The 22,506-nt window shown below is 40.3% G+C and overlaps 1 protein-coding gene across 1 annotated transcript in view; it reads left to right on the forward strand.

Moving 5' to 3' along the window:
- LOC132870287 (NACHT, LRR and PYD domains-containing protein 12-like) overlaps positions 1–22,506 on the forward strand; it is a 361,706-nt gene that overhangs the window by 222,367 nt on the left and 116,833 nt on the right. Inside the window, exons 7-8 of the mRNA XM_060903922.1 lie at positions 7,990–8,043; positions 8,283–10,049. Of these exons, the coding sequence (XP_060759905.1) occupies positions 7,990–8,043; positions 8,283–10,049 (1,821 nt within the window). The remainder of the gene's footprint in view (positions 1–7,989; positions 8,044–8,282; positions 10,050–22,506) is intronic.

Genomic DNA, 22,506 nt, shown 5'->3' on the forward strand with positions numbered 1-22,506 from the left:
GGAGAGTCAGAAGGTAACACCGGCATGAGGGAGCCCCGGGACATAAAGCAGCAGCCACTACACCGTCAACAAACTCGAGTGAGCAAGCGAGTGGGGACTGACAGCATCCATACATCCCAGTTTACCAAAACACCATGTCTGAGGACCCTCCAGATCTACACCTTTACCTCATAAACACCATTAACAAAAGGCTTGACTAAACAGATGTGTTTTCAGCTGAGACTTAAACACTGAGACAAAAATAAAAAAATAAATTAAAGCAAATAATGTGCATGAAATTGCTCCCTTCATGCAGTCAAGCAGACAGAGGAAGTTGGCGTGCGCATGCGCACTCTTACCCGAGTCGTCGTCTTCACCTTTCAGGTTTCATGGCAGCTGGCATCCAGTGTTGCATCACTGCCATCTACAGGTTTACTGACAATTCCATCATTCTGTCGCTAAATGAATAGCTGATCACACTGAGGTGCTCGCTGACCGCCAATATTTATTAGTTTGGTCCTGTGTTTCCTTTCCTTCGTATATAACATAACGTCTTTTCTTCTCGCTTTCCGTTATTGTCGTCGGTCTTTCACATTTTATTCGCACACTCACGTCCTCCATTTTTCTCTCCTGTTTCAAATTTGTATCCCACAATGCTTTGCGTGAATGGGGAAAGCCCACCACGTGATGCATGACATAGTATCTTGAATGAGGTCACGGTGAGGCAAGCGAAAAATGGTGGAGAATTTAAGGCCATGGGGCTCTAAATTCATTAATTTGTTATTTGAAAGGAAAAAAGTAATAAAATTTGAAGTCTGTGATTTCAATTCAGTAGCTTTCAGTCAGTTACAGATATTCACTTCTAAAACAATATTTATTAAAATATTCATACAGAATATGAAATATTGATTAAAATAAGGAACTTGGGTATAATAGCATAGTAAATAGTTACAGTGCCTTGAAAAAGTATTCATACCCCTTGAACTTTTTCACATTTTTCCACCTTACAACCACAAAGTTTTTTATTGAGATTTTATGTGATAGACCAACACAGAGTAGCACATAATTGTGAAGTGAAATGAAAATGATAAATGGTCTTCAAAATTTTAAACAAATAAAAATCTGAAAAATGTGGTGTGCATTAGTATTCAGCCCCCCTGCGTCAATACTTTGTAGAGCCACCTTTTGCTGCAATTACAGCTGCAAGTCTTTTGTGGTACGGGTATGTCTCTACCAGCTTTGCACATCTAGACACTGAAATTTTTGCCCATTCTTCTTTGCAAAATAGCTCAAGCTCAGCCAGATTGGATGGAGAGCATCTGTGAACAGTAATTTTCAAGTCTTGCCACAGATGCTCAATGGGATTTAGGTCTGGACTTTGACTGGGCCATTCTAACACATGAATATTCTTTGATCTAAACCATTCCATTGTAGCTCTGGCTGTATGTTTAGGGTCATTGTCTTGCTGGAAGGTGAATCTCCTTCCCAGTCTCAAGTCTTTTGCAGCCTCCAACAGGTTTTCTTCCAGGATTGCCCTGTATCCATCCATCCATCTTCCCATCAACTCTGACCAGCTTCCCTCTCCCTGCTGAAGAAAAGCATCTCCATAGCATGATGCTGCCACCACCATGTTTCACAGTGGGGATGGTGTGTGCAGGGTGATGGGCAGTGTTAGTTTTCCACCACACATAGCAATTTGCATTTAGGCCAAAAAGTTAAACTTTGGTCTCATCTGACCAAAGCACCTTCTTCCACATGTTTGTGGTGTCCCCTACATGGCTTCTGGCAAACGGGACTTCTCATGCCTGTCTTTCAACAATGGCTTTCTTCTTGCCACTCTTCCAAAAAGGCCAGATTTGTGGAGTGTACGACTTATAGTTGTCCTGTGCACAGATTCTCCCACCTGAGCTGTGGATTTCTGCAGTTCCTCCAGAGTGATCATGGGCCTCTTGGCTGCTTCTCTGACCAGTGCTCTCCTTGCTCGCTCTGTCAGTTTAGGTGGACGGCCATGTCTTGGTAGGTTTGCAGTTGTGCCATACTTTTTCCATTTTTGAATGATGGATTGAACAGTGCTTCTTGAGATGTTCAGAGCTTGGGATTTTTTTAATAACCTAACCCTGCTTTAAACTTCTCCAGAACTTTATCCCTGACTTGTCTGGTGAGTTCTTTGGTCTTCATGATGCTGTTTGTTCTCCAGTGTTCTCTAACAAACCACTGAGGCCTTCACAGAACAAGTATATTTATGCTGAGAGTAAATTACACACAGTAGGACTCTCTATTAACTAATTATATGACTTCTGAAGGCAATTGATTGCACTGGATTGTATTTAGAGGTATCAGAGTACAGGGGGCTGAATACTAATGCACGCCACATTTTTCAGATTTTTATTTGTTTAAAATTTTGAAGACCATTTATCATTTTCATTTCACTTCACAATTATGTGCTACTCTGTGTTGGTCTATCACATAAAATCTCAATAAAAAAACTTTTAAGTTCGTGGTTGTAAGGTGGAAAAATGTGAAAAAGTTCAAGGGGTATGAATACTTTTTCAAGGCACTATAAATGGGATATTACCTGCAAAAAAATATGCAATATGAAACACAAATCTGATACATGTACTATAAATATATTTCATTAAATATTACGGCACTATGATCATCACATCAGTGACATTCAACAATTAAGGGGTGAATTTCCTCTTCTTGGATTTCTGTGAGTGGGTTGCACTGGGACAGTCTCTCTGCAGGTCTTGAGCTTCAGTAGATGATTATAATCGGGGTTAGTGCTAACCCTAACCTTATATGCACAAGGCTTGGCTCAACTATGACAGGTTAAGACTTTCTCATACATCTTTCTTTATTGTGACTGTCACCTCGCTCACTAAAAATGCCTTTTAATCACATAGATAACACATTTTGTCACCAAGTGTGACGTGCTAGAAACAAACTGACATTTTTCCTGAAATCAGCCCCCAAAAACTAGTGTAAAACACCCTTCACCTTTTAGTCAGCAAAACTGATGCAGGGCGGTGTGATAACTCAGCCCGAGGAGCTCACAGTGAAGCCAAATTTTACAGGCACCTTCAAAGCCTTCCCCTTCGAAAGAGCATGGTCTCAGGTCGGTAGGACCATGCCTTGGCCTGGTATTCACGAACGAAGCCCTCATGAGAGCGCTGCTCCGTGCCTGAAGATTTAACATGATCCAAATGACGAAATGGTCATTGGACGAAATGCCTTTTATTGCTACAAGAGGCTCGTCATGAGGAACATAAAGACCCTGTTGCCCCCCTCACTGGACTCCCTGCGGTTGCCATATTGCCATAACCGGTCTACAGATGATGCCATAGCCACCACCCTTCATCTGGCCCTTAGCCACCTGGACAAAAAGGACACATACGTTCACAGACTTCAGTTCAGCATTCAACACAATCATGCCTCAGCAGCTAATGGGAAAGCTGAGCCTGCTGGGCCTGAACACCTCCCTCCGGAACTAGATCCTGGATTTCCTGACTGAAAGACCTCAGTCAGTCCAGATTGGGAGCAAAACGTCCAGCACCACCAAACTGAGCACTGGGGCCCCCCAGGGCTGTGTGCTCAGTCCACTGCTGTTCACTCCACTGAATCACGACTGTGCAGCAATTTACAGTTCAAATCACATCAAGTTTGCTGATGACATGACTGTGGTGGGTCTCATCAGTAAGAACAACGAGTCAACAGACAGAGAGAAGGAACAAAGGCTGTCGGATTGGTGCAGAGTCAACAACCTGTCTCTGAACGTGGGCAAAACAAAAGAGATGGTTGTTGACTTCAGAAGAACATGGAGTGACCACTCTCCACTGTACATTGATGGCTTACTTGTGGAGAACATCAAGAACACCAAATTCCTTGGTGTTCATCTGGCAGAGAACCTCACCTGCTCCCTCCATAGCCAAGAAAGCCCAGCAGCATCTCTACTTCCTATGAAGGCTGAGGAAAACCCATCTCCCATCAATTAGCCACACAATATTCTACAGAGGGACTATTGAGAACATTCTGAGCAGCTGCATCACAGTCTGGTTTGGGAATTGCACCGTCTTGGATCGCAAGACCCTACAGCGGATAGTGAGGACAGCTGAGAAGCTCATTGGAGTCTCTCTTCCTTCTGTCAAGGACATTTACACCACACACTGTATCCAGAAAACTACCAGCATTGTGGATGACCCCCCCCCCCCCCCCCCCCCCCCACACACACACACACACAGACACACAATCTCTTCACCCTCCTGCCGTCTGGAAAAAGGTACCGAAGCATTCTGGCCTTCACAGCCAGGCTTTGTAATAGTTTCTTTGCACATGCCATCAGACTTCTCAACTCTGAGGGACTGGACTGATGCACACGGACTGTTGATCACACCACTCCCACTGCAGACTGTGCACAGTGAATCATAATGCACAATCACTTGTTGTGTGCATTATGGTTCATATTATATGGTGCATTATAGTATGTTTATTTCTGTAATATGCAGACTGTGCACAGTGAACCATAATGCACCATCACTTTTACAATGTTTACAATGCTTCTCACACACACACAATCTTGACAATGTTTACATTTATTTATTTCTTTTACATATACTACCTCAATACGCACACTCAACCTTCCGCACAGTAACAGCTACTGGTTGGCAGTATACTGTGGTCTGTGCTAGTTGTCGTTTTTGCAATGTCCTTGTTGTTTGCACTTTATGTTGTATTTTTGTAGATTTGTATTCCTGTGATGTTTAAAGCAAGACGCCCTTTTGATTTCATAAAATCGGTGAAATGTAGTCCCCTCTGAAATTTGGTCATTGTGATGTATGTTTATTTCTGTAATATCTCAAAAAAAAACAGGCCATTCTGTGGCTGGGAAGTTATTTATTTTGAGAGGATTCCCGAGCAAATAATGTGCATGAAATTGCATGCTTCATGCAGTCAAGCAGAGAGAGGAAGTCCGGTGTGCGCATGTGCAAGTGTTCATTGACTGGGCAGTGATCCAGTGATGTCATTTTAGCATGAGATGAGGAGCTAATCATAACATTCACATTGCAAGTTCAGTACTCAAGTTGTGACAGAAAATATGACCGAGCCAATGGATCCTACACATCAAATGCTGGATAGTATGTTTCTCCCAATCATATTGTAATTAGTGAAGAACATGCTGCAATTAGCCCAAATATGTATCTTTTTGAGGTGAACTTGAGCCTGGTCACTCATCTTGTTGCAGTCTGTTTTTTGTTGAGCGTAATCTAGCCAAAATTCATTAGTCATAACGAAAATTGTGTTGATTTCACAATGTAAATATCAGTCCTGTGCATTAGATAGTTTACATAGAAGGTCCCTTTTTTTTATCATTGCGATGGTGAAGACAGCTGAGTGAAAAATGTGTGTAATTAGACTATACACCTATATTGCACAACTTCTGGTGAACAACCTCTTGAGTCACCATCATACTGTGCAGTTTATTTCATTAAAGAAGACAGTATACAGATCTTTTTCACTGTGGCAGCGAAAGCGTGGTCAAGCACCGGTTTGTGAATGGAGCATGAGGCTAGTGTGTGTAGGTAGTAAGAGGATCTCTTCCCCTGGCTGAAATCACATTGGTACAGTGGCACACAGTTTATTCTGAAACTGCTGAAAAGCATGTTTTATGTTAAGTGACAGTTTAAAAAGCGAAAGTGACATTGATCCCGCCTGCCTGTTACAGTCATCTTTTTGATTTTTGTGTTTGCTCAAGTTTTTGCCAAACGTAGTGATCAGAAGTAATAGTTTTGGGAAGACGGACCCTCCTGTATCTTTGTAATGCTACTAATAGACTTTCCTAAACTCGACTTCAGTAGAACCTCATGAATTTCCTGTATAACCGACCCGTTTCAGACATGAGCCCGAGGAGAGAAAAAAAATCTCTGAAGTTTGATTGAAGGAGTGATGTATATACTGTATATATGTGTATATATGTATATCTGATCACCAGTATTTATTAGTTTGGTTCTGTGTTTCCTTTCCTTCGCAATATAGGGTCTTTTCTTCTCACTTTCCGTGACTGTCGGTCTTCCGTGTTTCATGCGCACACTCACGTGCGCCATTGTTCTCTCAGTTTTTGCAAATTTGTATCCCACAATGCATTTATAACACCCAGGTCACAAAAAGGGCACAGAGCATCATCAGGGACCAAACACACCCACAACACAGACTATTCATGCTCCTACCATCTGGCAGACGCTACAGGAGTGTGAAAGCAAGGACTACTAGACTGACAAACAGTTTTTACCCCCAGGCCATCAGGCTTTTGAACCACAGATTATAATCACCATCCACCTCTATATTTCCATCAGGCTTTGAACCACATATTATATTAGCAATTTTGCACAAGACATTGCACAGTATATCTACCTCTATATGTTTGCACATTGTTTGTTTGCCTCTCTTTTTTTTAAATGTTATCTTCATTTTTTCATTCTACTTTTATATTTTGCATTCCATATGCACTTTATATTTTATATTTCATATTTTATATATATATTTCTTTTTTTATATTGGTAAGCATAGTTTGGTCGGGCAGTTGCAAAATAAGAATTTCATTACCCAATAATAAATCACTGTCTGTTATTGTGTATATGACAAATAAACATCTTGAATTGCAAACGGGGAAACCCTCCCACATCATGCATGATGTAATATCTTGGTTTAGGACATGGCAAGGCAAGAAATAAAAATGGCAGAGAATTCAGGGCCACAGGGCTCTAAATTAATTAATTGTTCTTTTAGGAAAGAAAGTAATAAAATCGGGAGTCTGTGATTCGGACTGAGTAGCTTTCGGTCCAGTAAACAAAAATGAGGTGTCTGGGAAAATTCTTTTTATGGCGTAAATTTGAGAAATCTGAAAGGGAGTCTACTTTTAATGTAGCACCATGGTCCTGGAGAGGCGGCGTTTTGTTTTAACTGTGTTCTGTACCCACTGTATATGGGTGAAATGACAAAAAAGCCTTGACCTTGAAATAAAAATTACAGGATAAAATTTAATAAAATGGAGTCATGTTCAACACTAATTCTAAAATTAATAGTCAGTGCAAAGTACCAACGTTTTGTATAAGACAAGCAAAAAACTATATAATGAGATTACATATTACATCATAAGATATTACTACTAAAGCGAGAAATGTTAATATAAGCAAAAAAACATGGAATTATTCCCACTACTACAACAACAGTGACAACTACGACTAATAATGATCATACACATGGAGGTGTTATAATAGGAAATAAAAATTATGCTATAAAACTTATTAAACATTCAACATTTTTCATTCAACATGCAAAGTAACAACATTGTTGTTTTGTATTAAAATCCTGGCCCCATTGAGATTGCTGTTACTTGGCCGTGTCTCCATGAAAAGCGATGTGTCTGAGTGTTTCTGTAAAATATAATAGAAAATGGAGACCCTTTATATGAACACAATGACTATTTACCATAAATCACATCACTGACATTACAGTATTTATTAATAATAATGAAAATCAGTATTTTCCTCATCCTGAACTCCCACCTCCCAAAAACATGTCAGTAGGTCGACTGATCACTAAATTGCCCCTAAAATGATGGACTGGTGGATCATCCAGGGTGGAGTATAATTCTGGATCAAGTTACAGATTTTATACCTCTGAACATTTCTGGCCAGCTTTCTGAAAAATACACATCTGCTTTTGTATCAATTTAAAACACATTATCTGTCCATTCTGCATGATGGAGTGATATTCTGTTCCATCTCTAATGACCATATAGGAAGGAAAAGCTAGAAAAACTCAAATTAAACCCAGGGCAGAGATTTTTTTTTCTCCAGTTCCACAATATTTTTGTTGTGTTGTATTCAGCACTGTGCTCTCTAAATGTTAATGCACTCCTAAAGAATTATTGTAGTAAAATTAGGGCTGAAGTTTAGATTGTAGGATTAAAATAAGTTATTGTCTTTTAACAGCAACAATTTTTGTTCCCAGTGATTTACAGAAGGCAGGAGACGGAAGAGAAAAGATCTTCATCACAGATACAGGGTAAGATCAAACCCAACACCATGACTGTGACACTGATGCACTGGTATTATAAACCTCTCTGCTGTTATTTCATAGAGACTGATTACATTACAGAAAAAATACAGGAGAATAAAACAAATGCACAGTGAGAACATCGTAAAGAGCTATCTGTGGAAACCAGTCAGAAAAACTGTGATCTTAAACTCTAATAATTGGAGCCCATGTCTCACCATGTCTTCCTACTTCACCCTGTCACACAGACACGCCCCAGAATCTGCTGCTGGAAATGAAGTCCAGAAAAAGTTCAAATTAAATCTGATGAAGAAGTTTCAGTGTTTAAATGGAGTGATAATAAAGCAGGAAAACCGAGTGCTCCTGAATGAGATCTACACAGAGCTCTACATCACAGAGGGAGACAGTGGAGACATCAATAAAGAACATGAGGTGAGACAGATCGAAGTGGCGTCCAGGAGAAAAACAACAGAGGAAACACCAGTCAAATGCAATGACATCTTTAAGCCCTTATCTGAAGAAGACAAACCCATCAGAACTGTAGTGACGAAGGGAGTGGCTGGTATCGGAAAAACAGTCTCTGTGCATAAGTTCATTGTGGACTGGGCTGAAGGGAAAGCAAATCAGGACGTCCCCCTCATATTTCCACTTCCTTTCAGAGAGCTGAATCTGATGAAGGACCAAAAACTGAGTCTGATGGAGCTCCTTCATGTCTGTTTTAAGGAAACCAAAGAAACAGAAATGTCCAGGTTGGGAAAGGTTCTGTTCATTTTTGATGGATTGGACGAGTGTCGTTTCCCTCTGGATTTCCAGAACACAGTGAGAGTGTGTGATGTAACTGAATCAGCATCAGTGCATGTGCTGCTGATAAACCTGATCAAAGGGAATCTGCTTCCCTCTGCTCTCATCTGGATCACCTCCCGACCAGCAGCAGCTGATCAAATCCCCTCTGAGTATGTCCATCGAGTTACAGAGGTACGAGGGTTCAATGACCCACAGAAGGAGGAGTACTTCAGGAAGAGGGTCAGTGATCAGAGCCTGGCTGAGAACATCATCACACACCTGAAGTCATTAAGAAGCCTCTACATCATGTGTCACATCCCAGTCTTCTGCTGGATTTCAGCCGCTGTTCTCGAGAGAATGTTGGGTGAAGCAGAGAGTGGAGAGATCCCCAAGACTCTGACTCAAATGTACACACACTTCCTCATCATTCAGACAAACATCATCAGAGGAAAGTACTCAAAGAAGCAGGAGAGTGATGAAGAAATGCTTCTCAAACTGGGAAAACTGGCTTTTCAGCAGCTGGAGAAAGGCAACCTGATCTTCTATGAGGAAGACCTGAGAGAGTGTGGCATTGATGTGATAGAAGCAGCAGTGTACTCAGGTGTGTGTACGCAGATCTTCAGAGAGGAGGTTGGGCTTCACCAGAGTAAAGTGTACTGCTTTGTTCATCTGAGCGTTCAGGAGCATCTCGCAGCTCTGTATGTGCATCTGACCTTCATGGAGGAAAAGAGAAATGTTCTTGTTCAGAGTCGGTCTTTTAAAACAAATTCAGATGTACACAGGAGTGCTGTAGATCAGACCTTAAAAAGTCAGACTGGACATCTTGATCTGTTCCTCCGCTTTCTTCTGGGTCTCTTACTGGAGTCCAATCAGAAACTCTTACATGCCTTAGTAACACAGACAGGAAATAGCTCCCCGAGCAAAGAGGAAACAGTTCAGTACATTAAGGAGAAGATCAGTGAAGATCTTCCTGCAGAAAAATCCATCAATCTGTTCCACTGTCTGAATGAACTGGGTGACGATTCTCTAGTGGAGGAAATCCAACGCTACCTGAAATCTGGAAAACAAAGTGAACTCTCTCCTTCACAGTGGTCTGCTCTGGTGTTTGTGTTACTGACTTCAGCACAGGAGCTGGAGGAGTTTGACCTGAGTAAATATAGCAGTGCAGAGAAGATACCAGATGAGGTTCTTGTGAAGGTGATGCCTGTGATTGCAGCATCCAGAAAAGCAATGTAAGTAAAGCTGAATATAACTGTTCTACTGTTCCACTGTTCGAAAGAGAGAAACTGAATTTGAATGAATGAATGAATTTATTTTTATTTCGAACATGTATAAAAAGTGTATGTAACTATTTGTACATAAAAAAGAAAGAAAACGAGAAATTGACAAAAAAATAAATAAAATAACAAAGAGCTAAGACATTACAAAACACCGCACATTGTTCGAAAAAGGAGTGGGAAGAAGTACAATACTTTTTTTAATTTCCCACCCCTTTTTAAACTGAACGCACTTGGACAAATCTGCACTTTGGGACGAAATCCACAACTCCATTACTCGAGTGAAAGTAAAGATCCTCCTGGTCAAATGTTATTGCAATGCAAGTGAAAGTTGATCAGTTGAATTTTTACTTGAGTTCCAGTACTGGAGGATTTGCTTTTCAAAACACTTTTTAAATTTCTTCATATGCATTTTTTGTTTTTGTTTTTCATTGTTACCTACTGTGCAACATGCAAAGAAAACACTTGTACATGGAAAATCTGTAAAACCAAAAGAAAACCATGTTAAATTTTGTCACCTATATCTAAAATATGTCTGGGTGACTGGGCCAAGTTTTATTGCGGGCTGCACTTTGATGATGACATGTTGGTTGCTCAGTGCTTGTTTTCATGAAGCTTTATGGTATTCTGTAGAATGTACACTATCAGCCTTTTAATAACGATTAAAAAGCTGTGGAGTCTCTAGCACTTAAGAACGTTCAAATGAGGCAGACACAGATTACGAAGTTTTTCACAGCCAGTACACACCATACGAAGATGAACCACTTGCTGATAAAGACAACGATGATCAAGACCAAGACAGCAATCTGGATGAACAGGCTGATATTGATGGTCTTACTCACAGTATTAGAAGCACGTTATGAAAGAAATGGTTGCACTTAAGACTTGGGAAGTTTTAAACTCCGTTATTTGAATAAAATTATTCCTTGAAAGAAAGGAAAAGCGAAACCATAAACTGCGTGTCGTCTGCAGAGCTGTTTGTGTGACTGTGACAGATTGATCTCTATGTAGACATCAGTGCTGTGATATGATGAAGAGCAATACCACTGGCATCACAGCATGAAATGCAACATGAAACTTCACCTTTGGTTTTCTTTTTACCTTTAGCCTGAAGGTTTATTCATTATTCCATCTCGACAAGAATAGTCTTATTTGTGACAGAGGGCCATGAAACGAACAATAAGAACAATAAATCATGTGATGCAGATTGTTCACTCACTGTTGACATAAAATATAACATTTTGGTGTATAAACTTACTTGTGTTTTTTGGCATTCACTGATGATTTCTGGTGGTTTTATCGTGACGGATTCTCTGGTTGGAATTGGATACCTTCTTTCATAACAGCTGTCTTTGAAATGTGCTGAGCAGAGCGCAGTGTATTTGCTCAGACGTTCGTGAAAGTCCAGGCGATACCGCTGCACAAATTTGACCCAGTTTCGTCTCAGAGCCGGATCAGATGTGATCTGATGTGTCCTTATACCCGGGGTAAAGGTTGTGTTCATAAAACTAACATTATTTGGTGCTTCAGTGACACAATATCAACCTCCTGTTTGTTTGGTTTTACTGTCCGCCATAGTGGAATGTGATGTGATAGTAAGTTTGCAACCCACGTGACGTCACGGCGGTGTTGTATGATATGTTTTGGCTGTGAGTTCTGAACTGACAATTTTTAGTAAACCCACGAAACTTCTTTGCCTCATAAAAATGTGGGTTTTCATTCCTGTCATCTCAAACTTTGCAGTTGTGTGTTTCAGCAGTACCCTAGTGAAAAAAACTCATAGGATCTTTAAGGTTCCATGAGGATTGTCAAAGACCTGCCAAATATCTTGGCAGGTCTTTGACAATCCTCATGGATCCTTAAATCCATGAGGATTGTCAAAAACCTCATGGTCTTTGACCATGGATCCTTATCTTTGAAAGATCTTCAAAGCTCTTCATATGCAAAATCATTTGTAAAGATCCTCAGGGATTTGACAAAGATCTTTTCAGGATCCTACAAAGATCCTCATCATGACCCCCACAAAAATCTTTGCAAGGATCCTGCAAGATCCTCAAGGATTCAACAAGGATCTTTCAAAGATCTTAGAACACTGAAGATACTTGAAGATCTTGGCAAGAATTTGAAAGCTCCTTGAAATTTTTTTGAGGATCTTTGTTGAAATCCTCAACAGGATCTTCAAATACCCTCATGAAGAACTTTACGAATCCTTGAAGATCCTTGAAAGATGTTCACCAGGGCATGTTTATTGAAATATGTCAAAAAAAAATTGCTTCATGTGCAGTTTAAGTCTTCAAAAGTACTTTTTAACGATTTAATTTTTATTGTTTCCTTTTTAATATCACGGTGGTGTTATATTTTGCCATGATGCATTTACAGAATCAAATGACTTGGAAACAACCTACTGAATGCAGTGACTTGCTTGTACGGTAGAACCTGTAGAATAAAAAGCCTGTAGAAATGCTGATAGAAAAACAATTGAATTGACAAAAGGACAGCATTGTTATTTTTTAACACCCACCCTGCCAACTAATGTTTACATCCTTCACCATGCTTTCTCAGGTTGGACGGGGAATTTGTGTAACAGTTGTAGTTGCAATAGGCTTATCAAATCAGTCTCCTGTAAAAAGGGATCAGTCTCATAAATTAATTAATCATTAATTCAAGTGTCTAATAGTTTATAGCTCAACTATTATTAAAATCAATGGAATAACTTTGTGATGTTGCTATAGTTTAGTGAGTATTGTAGCTCTAATGCAATATGTTTACTCTAGATCAGGGGTTCCCAAAGTGTGGTGCGCGCACCCCCGGGGGTGTGCGAGCTGCCACTAGGGGGTGCGCAAGATAAAAAATGTAATGGCGATTTTTAACTCTTCTTCTACGCCGTAACGGTTCTGCAGTAGTTTGTGGCTTCATTCATTCATTCATTCATTCATTCATTCGCGATGCTCAACTGGTTGAAATCGGCAAAACTAAATGCCGATCGGCAACTAAACATCGGCAAAGACTGGGAGATGTTGAGAAAGATTTGAGGCTGAGACTGTCTTCAATTACCCCAAACATCGGAGAGCTCTGTGCCAAGATGCAGGCCCATCCGTCGCATTAATATTGGTATGTATTTGGCCAAATGGCATTGATCTTGCTAAAAATATATACTGCTACTGAAAATAGGACCTATATAGCCTACTGACCCACCCACCATCTGTCTGTCTGTCTATCTCTCTCTCGCTGCAGACTGAGCCGCCAGCGCTGCACTTCACAATCAGATGGATCCTCTTCTTTATCTGTTCCTGATATGCTCCTTAATTGTTGTATCTCTTTAAAATGCATATGTTCATAATTATCATTGCTATTTTTACTGTTATTATATGTTAACTTTTTTGCAAATTAAATTCATTCTCAATTCATTTTCATAACCTTGTAATGACAGGGTTGTGTTGCTAGTATTTTAAACACGGATGAAAATCATATATTTTCCCCATATCTGGCTGGTAGACTACATGCCTCAATGTGATCTCCCTTTGTAATGAATTTGCGCATTTACCGTGTTGCAACATTTTAAAACTGTTACATTTCAATCAAATTCTATCTAATTAAAATATGAGAGTGCATAATATGTTAATGTGATTCGATGTTCTCATTCGAGCATGATGTGCTGGCTTTGTAAGAAAGCTTTAGTGTTTTTTTTTTTTTTCCACTTTTGTGGTTTCCTGCAGGTGTGGCAAATGATGTTTGTTATCATTTAGCACGATTAAAGATGCTTCCCTTATAAGAAAGCGTGTGTTTTTTGGGAACTGGGGGTGCGTCAACCTGGTTGGAGTATAGAAGGGGGTGCGCGGCCAAAAAAGTTTGGGAACCACTGCTCTAGATCTATAACATTCATATAACAAGCAAATGGGTGAAGGCAATTTGAATACTTTCCTTGGCAGAGGTTGGCACTTCAGTGAATATTGTAACAATAAACAGGACACAGTTTATTCCAAAAATACCATTTATTGAAATAGCTGACATGAATTAGCAAACTAATACTGATCAGATATAGCAACAATAGCAGCCAAGGAATAATTCAATATCAATGGTGATACAATATATACAAATAAGAATCAGTAGTGCATTTGATAATTAAGGCACTAATGGTGATCAGAAGTAATAAGCTATAGCCCAGGGGTGCCCAATACGTCGATCGCGATCGACTGGTCGATCGCAGGGCCAATGAGAGTAGCTCACAGAACTCCGCAAGAAAAAAAACGAAAAAAAAAACCGCGTGTTTTCAGAAAAGCAATTCATCCTATCACATAATGATATTATAACGTGCCCGCTGATTGACGTGTAGACAGGCCAGTCTGCTGGCTGCTAAAAAGTTTGTTACACCATTACCATAACAACCATAACATATCTCATAGCCTACTACAGACAAGCGCCAGTTGTTGCTTGCTTTCCTTTTACCACTGCATTTTCGTTTTCGCTGTAGCTCGATTCGCTGTGTAGTAGCCTACAAAAAATGATTCGGAAATGAATGAGGGAGATAAACAAATAAAAAAATTGAAGACTTACCATTTCCATCAAGAATGGGAAGAGGACTTCTTGTTCACGATGTCACACTCGAAGTGTGTCTGTCTGATCTGTCAATCCAGCATTGCACTTCCAAAGAAAGGGAACATAGAGAGACATTTTCGAATGGTTCATCGAACCTTTGATACTGACTTTCCTCCAAGCACTGAATTGAGAAAGAGAAAGGTGAGGGAGTTGAAGTCTCAGCTTCTTGGACAGCAGTCTCTTTTCACTCGGCCAACGTCGAAAGCCAAGGCCGCCACAGAGGCATCGTTCCGGGTGAGTCGCACGATCATTAGGCACAAAAAGTGTTTCCAGGATGGAGTTATGGTGAAGGAAGCCTTCATCGAGGCATCAGATGCGTTGTTTAAAGACTTTAAAAACAAAACGGAAATAATGTCTGCAGTCAAAGCTGTTCAATTGACAGGAAATACAGTGACCAGGCAATGCGAAATGATGGGCGACAACTTAGTACAGCAGCTTGCTCAGGACATTGACTGTTGCGAGAGCTTCTTGTTACAGATGGACGAATCTACCAACATCACAGACAAAGCCCAGTTGTGCATTTTTATTCGGATGGTTCATGATATGACTGCAAAAGAGGAACTTTTAGCAGTTCTGCATATGAACGCACACACACGGGGGGAGGACATTTTTCAGATATTCAAAAACTTTATCGACAAGACTAAGATTCCAGTGTGCAAGTTGGTGTCTATCACCACGGACGGGGCGCCTGCCATGACAGGCAGGCGTAATGGATTTGTTGCCAAATGCCGAGAGGATGAAGCGTTTCCTGACTTTCTAAGTTACCATTGTATCATACACCAACAAGCATTGTGTGCGAAAATGTTGAACATGAAAGAGATCATGGACGTAGCAACAAAAGTGGCCTGTTCTATCCGTGCAAAATCTCTCCAAAGACGACTCTTCCGCTTGCAGCTTGAGGAGGCTGACAGCGACCACACAGAACTACTGCTTCACACAGACGTAAGGTGGTTGAGTAGGGGGAAATTCCTGCAACGATTTCGCGATCTCCTTCCCGAGATAAAGCAGTTCCTTCAGGAGAAAAAACATGCAGAATACGAGCAACTTAATGATGATCGTTGGTTGCTTGATTTGGCGTTTTTAACGGATCTGTCAAACATGCTCAATGAGCTAAACGTGGAATTACAGGGCAAAGAGAAACTCGTGATCAATATGATAAGCACAGTGAACGCCTTCAAAGGAAAACTTAAACTGCTTTCTTCAAAAATCCAACGCAATGATCTGGGAAACTTTAGCAACCTTGCATCTGAGCTGAATAATCAAGGAAAGGACTCAACGGAGTTTGACAGTGCATGTTATGCAGAACAGATTGACACCGTCCTGTCAGACTTTGACAGGAGATTTCAAGACTTCGCTCTACTCGAGCCAGTTGCCACGTTCATGTGCTTCCCTTTTCGGGAGGATGCTGAGGTCGATGTCCTCGCTTCCAAAATCTCAACAATGTTTCAGCTCAGTTCTGCTGAAGTTGAGGATGAGATCTTGACACTGCAAGCAGACATTAACCTGAAGTTCAGGGCCAATGAACAGTTCTGGAGTTTGCTCACAGAAGAAAAGTATCCCAACATGAGAAAATGTGCAACATCTCTGACTGCAATGTTTGGGTCTACTTACTTGTGCGAGTCAGCCGTTTCACATATGAAAATTATAAAATCCAAATACCGCTCCACCTTGACCGACGATCATTTGGAGGCGTGTCTGAGACTGGCTATCAGTAGCTATATCCCGGACTATGCATCCCTTGTTGACTCCATCCAATGCAAGTCATCATCTGAATAAGGTAGCCTACTGACCACTGATGTGAACATGCCCCTGTGTATGCACAAAAAAAAAAGACTACATGCATAAAGTTAATTGTCTGAAAGTTTCAATGTTTCAACAGTGAATTGTAGTGTGAGAGGGTGTGTAATGTAGGCCAATTGCCACTCTATGTATGTTAAAAAAAAGTCCTAGTTTTAAAAAAGTTAATTTTCAATGTGTGGACTTTGATCATAAATGTAGGCCTGAATTTTATGGGCAATGTAATGTGAACCTGCCACATGCAAAAAAAAAAAAATGGCTACATGCAATGTACACATAAAGTTAATTCATTGTCTGAAAGTTTCAGTTTGAACAGTGAGTTCTAGTATGAGAGTGTGTACTGTGGGCCAAATGCCTCTATCTATGTATGTATGTTAAAAGAAAATCGTAGTGTTAAAAAAAGTTACATTTCAATGTGTGGATTTTTTTTTATCATAAATGTAGGCTACTAAATTGTATGAGCAATGTAATGTCACTGTGTATGAAATCACATGCTGATTAGTAGCCTCTATTGTGGATGTTACTGTTGTTATTTCCAGGGTTGGTATGGAAATAAAACTCAATCATAAATGAATTCAACTTGTGATTTAAATGTGAAACCTTAGTGAAATAGCCCGTATGACACTGTGTTCATTTTGGTATTGTAAATTTAAAAAAGACATGTAATGTGCGTAGTTAGTAGATCATTCTGAGTCAGTCACTTAAAAGGTAGATCACCATTCAGAAAAGTGTGGGCACCCCTGCTATAGCCAATGTTACAGTGTAGGGGCGAGTGGATGTTAAAATGTGATGGGGAAATCACGTGTGTGTGTGTGTGTGTGTGTGTGTGTGTGTGTGTGTGTGTGTGTATATGGAATGCGTGAGCCATGCCAGCCACACCCAAAAGGGGGATGGTCAGCACAGAAAGGGGTGCGAAAAAAAAAACAGAACAACAAAGGAATCTGTGGTTTAAATTAGTTTTGGTGAGGCCTTAAACCCAAACTCCTGAAATCCCAATATTGAGGAGTGGAGTACGATGGAGGGAGTTAAAAAAAGAGAGAGAGAGCGAGCATGCATGAGCTAACTAAATACAGATACTAAACAAAGTACATCAAACAACACGTGGTCTAAGACCGACCTTTATGTGACTCAAAATGCATACATTTAAACCATAAATGAATTCAAATAAACACTCTTTACATCAACAAGTCATAAATAAGACTAACAGTTGCCCAGATGTCAGCCTTACTCGAGATCGGTCTTGTTAGCGATTGAAAGTGAGCCTTCCAAAGACAGCACGGAGCACAGGTCTAAGAAGAAAACAACTCTGTTCCTTTACTTTACAGCTCGTCAGCTGAAGGTCCTTGGTGCTCTGTTGGTCGTCCGATGATCTGGAAGGAATCTTGTTTATAGTTCGTCGACGTGGAGAAAGGGAAAAGGGATCCGGTCGCCTTTTCTCTTTGAAATACTGCGTGGGCTGCAGTAACTAACCGGTTCAGTTATTATTACAACTCTGTGAAGGTCAAATACATTTAACTTTGGCTAAAGGTCCGGTATCAATAGCTCGTTCTTTGTGCTTTGTCCTTCCGTAGCACCAATGCATCAGCTTCTCTCTTTCACGCATGGAATCCACCGCCAGAGAGAAAGAATTTTGATTCCGCCGCGAGTTTAAAGCAGTTGTGACATCACTGTCTTTGGTATCCGGTATCGTCTCTGTATCCAATACCTTACAGGGAGTCAGAAGAATGGGCGGAGATGGAACATGGCGTCGAGTACAGGAATTGGTGTGTTCAAAAATGGTTACTATACTTACTGGTATGGCAATCTATCCCTACACAGTGATGTTTGTTTGCAGTAAACAGAGCAAACATTTAAAACAATACAAATCTTTCTTCATTTCAAAATCTCTAACATGGACTTCAGATCTGGCCCTGGGTGCTCTGGTGAGGAACTATCATTTTTATTTGCTGTAGTCATCATTACCATCATCACCACCACCAAGTTCAAACTGAACAGGGGCAGGTTTCCCGATAACGTTGCCCTTTAGGGCTAAAGAGCGAGTTGAGAGACTCTGAAGCAACGAATGTTGTCGCTGTACGTGGTTTTCCCGAACTCACTCATAAGAAGAAGTGATGAGAGCAACATTACAAAGAGCTTCTTTGCAGTGCATGTCCCCGATATAGGCATTAGTAGTTGCTTTGTCCAGTCGATGAGGTCACATGGCGTTCATTTTTTTTACCAAAAAACAATGAAATATAAAGTGTTTAAAATGTGTTAATGTATTATATCATCATTAAACATTACATATATAATGTGGTAATTAATAATTGAAACTATTTTACATTTTTGGGCAATATTTTTTCTTCAGAGCGTCTTTTTGAATTAAATGAATAAATGTTCACATGAAAGAATGAGCAAACAATAAACTAAATAATTAAGTAAATGTGTTCCCCGTGCACGCTCACTTCACTTTTACTCAAACATACAGTCAGGATTATTTCAACTGTTACCCACAATGCCAAGTTAGCAATGTTCTCCCATGCGTTTGAGTGCGCAGAGGGGGGTGGGGGGGTTGCTCTGTCTCTACCTAAGGATGTTGAATTGACCTCTTTTACACTTCCTTAGGTTGAGACAGATCAAATCCCCCCCCACTCACTCACTCTCTCTCTGTCTCTCTCAGACACACACACACACACACACAGAGGTACAGAAATGTCTCATTTATGACACTAAATGAGATAATCACTCGCCTAATGGAGTTAAATCTGATTAAAATGTGCAAAAATTAAAATGTGTAAAATTATTGAACACCGGCAGCAGATTCAACACCAGTTTCCCCCGTTGACTGTGAGAGTCCCTCAGAGGCGCAGCGCAGTCTGTGGATTCAGCTGTGAGCGAGACACTTTTTTTGTTTTGAACGAGTGGTCCGGGTCTCTCGTAAATTCCGAGCAAACTAAAGGACTACTTAGGCTACAATGTTGTTTGGGAAAACTACGTTAGCTTGATGATGGATCTTAGGAGGTAATTAAAGACACTCTTGGCCTTAATAGGCTTTCGGAAAACCCACCCCTGTTCAAAAAAATGGAGCAAACACTTTGAACTTGATTGTAGGCGGCATTTACTGTGACTGGTTTTCTCCTGTCATGAACACAGCATATGGACTCGCATTTTAGAAAAGGAACGAAAATTCATCTGCTGACATGAAAGCTATGTTTCAGAGTAACGAGTCACAGGAACCTTCAGAGAAATGTCCTGGAGGCAAGGCAAGGCAAGTTTATTTATATAGCACATTTCATACACAGTGGCAGTTCAATGTGCTTTACAGAAGTAAAAGCAAAACAGTAAACAATAGAAAATAAAATTACATAAAATAAATGGAGTAGAAATAAAATAATAAAATGAGATAAAAGTTCAATGTAAAAAAAAAACAGCAGAATAAAATAGAATAAAAGTTAAGTAAAATTTAAAACATGGAGAGACTGTAAAAGTAAAGAGTTTAAAACATGTAGAGATGGCAATATTAATAATTTAGCAGAAAGCATCTGAAAACAGCTTGGTCTTTAGTCTAGATTTGAAGCTGCCAACAGCAGGAGCATTTTTGATGTCCTCTGGCAGTTGGTTCCATAGCTGTACTGCATAGTAGCTAAAAGCTGCTTCACCACACTTTGTTTTAACAACAGGTTTTAACCGTAAATTTTTCTGCTGCGATTTGGTAGATCTGATTGGGTTAGGCCGCTGCAACATATCAGAGAGGTAATTGGGCCCTATACCATTTAGAGATTTGTACACCAGCAGCAATGCCTTAAAGTCAATTCTGTAGCTTACTGGAAGCCAGTGAAGGGACCATAGAATTGGAGTAATGTGTTCTGTTCTTTTTGTTCATGTGAGAACCCTAGCTGCTGCATTTTGAACCAGCTGAAGTCGTTTGACGTTTTTTTTTGGCAGGCCTGTGAAAAGGCCATTGCAGTAATCAACCCTACTAGAGATGAAGGCATGTATAAGTTTTTCCAGATCATTTTTTGACATAAGTCCTCTTAGTTTGGAAATGTTTTTTAGGTGATAAAATGCCATTTTAGTGATTGCTTTCATGTGCCTGTCAAAGTTTAGCTCGCTGTCAATGAAAACACCAAGATTTTTAACCATTTCTTTTGTTTTAATCCCCTTTGTATCAAGAATAGTGGTAATCCTGAGTCTTTCATCTTTTTTCCAAATAGAATTACTTCTGTTTTATCTGTGTTCAGCTGAAGAAAATTTTGTGACATCCAGTTGTTGATTTGATCGATACACTGGTAGAGACATTCAAGAGTCAAGAGTCTGGAGTCAAAAATCCAATATTTGCCCTTCAAATGTAGTGGAGTAAAAGTCAATTTTCCAAAAAATTAACACTCGAGTAAAGTATAGATACAAAAAATGTCCTTAAATTCAATACTCAAGTAAATGTACTTCATTCCTGTCCACCTGTTTTGGGATGTTTTGAGTTTCAGGTGATCCAGAGTGTGTTCATACAAATAAAGCAGTAGATAAATTAGGGGATAACAGTTGCATGTAGAATTGAATAATACTGAAGGGCAGTGATTAAACATGTGGAAACCAGTTGATGTCATTGAAGGAGAAAAACATTTACGTGTCGAATGATGTCATTTTGTCCCAAGAAGTATCGAAGCTGTGAGCTGAAGATGGAAGCGACAGCCAACTAACTAGACTTGCAAACAACACATTTCCAAAAATCAATGCAAATAATCAAGCACAACTTTTACTTATAGTTTATTTACAATATTTACAAATTACACCTCTATTACAGGCTCCAATGTCCAATAAACATGCAGATTTTTTTTTTTTCTGTGCAAAACCTTCACTGTGTTTAGTTTGAAAATCTTTTTCTTCACAATTCTCCAGATTAAATTTGTGTAATAGCTGAAATGTAATGACGCAGACACTGGGCCGATTGAACCATGTGGAGTTTGTAGTAATACAGAATTATAATTAACTTGGACAACCTTTATTGTCATTCACTATGCAACAAGTGTACACAGAATGAAGTTTTGTTGCAATTTGGCTCAACACAGAGTTAAATATGAAGTGTATTAAATTATGCAGCAGCAAAAATATAAAGTGCAATAGTATAAAGTGACCTGTGGAATTAGGAAATGTTCAAGTTATAAATAGAAGTTTAGAGTTTGGATTTGGAGTTCAGCAGTCTGGTGACCTGGGGGGGAAAAGCTGTTATAGAACCTGGTGGTCCTGCACTGAATGCTGCGGAACCTCTTTCCAGAGGCCAGAGGGGAGAACAGTCCATAGTGAGGGTGTGAGGGGTCACTGATGATGTTACTGGCTCGAGACATGCAGCGCCTTGGTGCAATGTCCTGAATGGAGGAAAGAGAAGTCCCAGTGATTTTCTCTGCTGTCCTCACAACTCTCCTCACATTCTTCCAGTCAGAGGCACTCCAGCCTCCACACCACACAGAGATGCAGCTAGTTAGAATGCTCTCTATGGTGCTTCTGTAGGTGGGCTCTCCTCATCCTCTGCAGGAAGTGCAGATGCTGCTGTGCCTTCTTGACCAGTGACTCGGTGTTCACAGACCAGATGAAGCTGTCTGTGATGTGCACCCTGAGGAACTTGGTGCTACTACTGACCACCTCCACAGCTGTGTTGTTGATGAGAAGTGGAGCGTGGCTGGGTTGTTTTTTCCTGAAGTCAACAATGATCTCTTTAATTTTGTCCACGTTCAGGATCAGGTTATTTTCCCTGCACCAGCCCACCAGCTGCTCCACCTCCTCTCTGTAGGCCAGGTCATTGTCATCCCTGATGAGGCCCACCATTGTTGTGTCATCCGCAAACTTCACAGTGTGGTTGCTGGCAGCCCTGGGGACGCAGTCGTGTGTCATCAGAGTGAACAGCAGAGGGCTCAGGACACAGCCCTGAGGGGAGCCTGTGCTGAGGGTGATGACACTGGCGGTGTTCTGTCTGACCTACACTGACTGTGGTCTTTCAGTGAGGAAGTCTAGCAGCCAGTTGCACAGGGGGGTGCTGAAGCCCAGG

Source organism: Neoarius graeffei, chromosome 22 (assembly GCF_027579695.1).
Source record: "Neoarius graeffei isolate fNeoGra1 chromosome 22, fNeoGra1.pri, whole genome shotgun sequence".
Classification (NCBI taxonomy): Eukaryota; Metazoa; Chordata; class Actinopteri; order Siluriformes; family Ariidae; genus Neoarius; species Neoarius graeffei.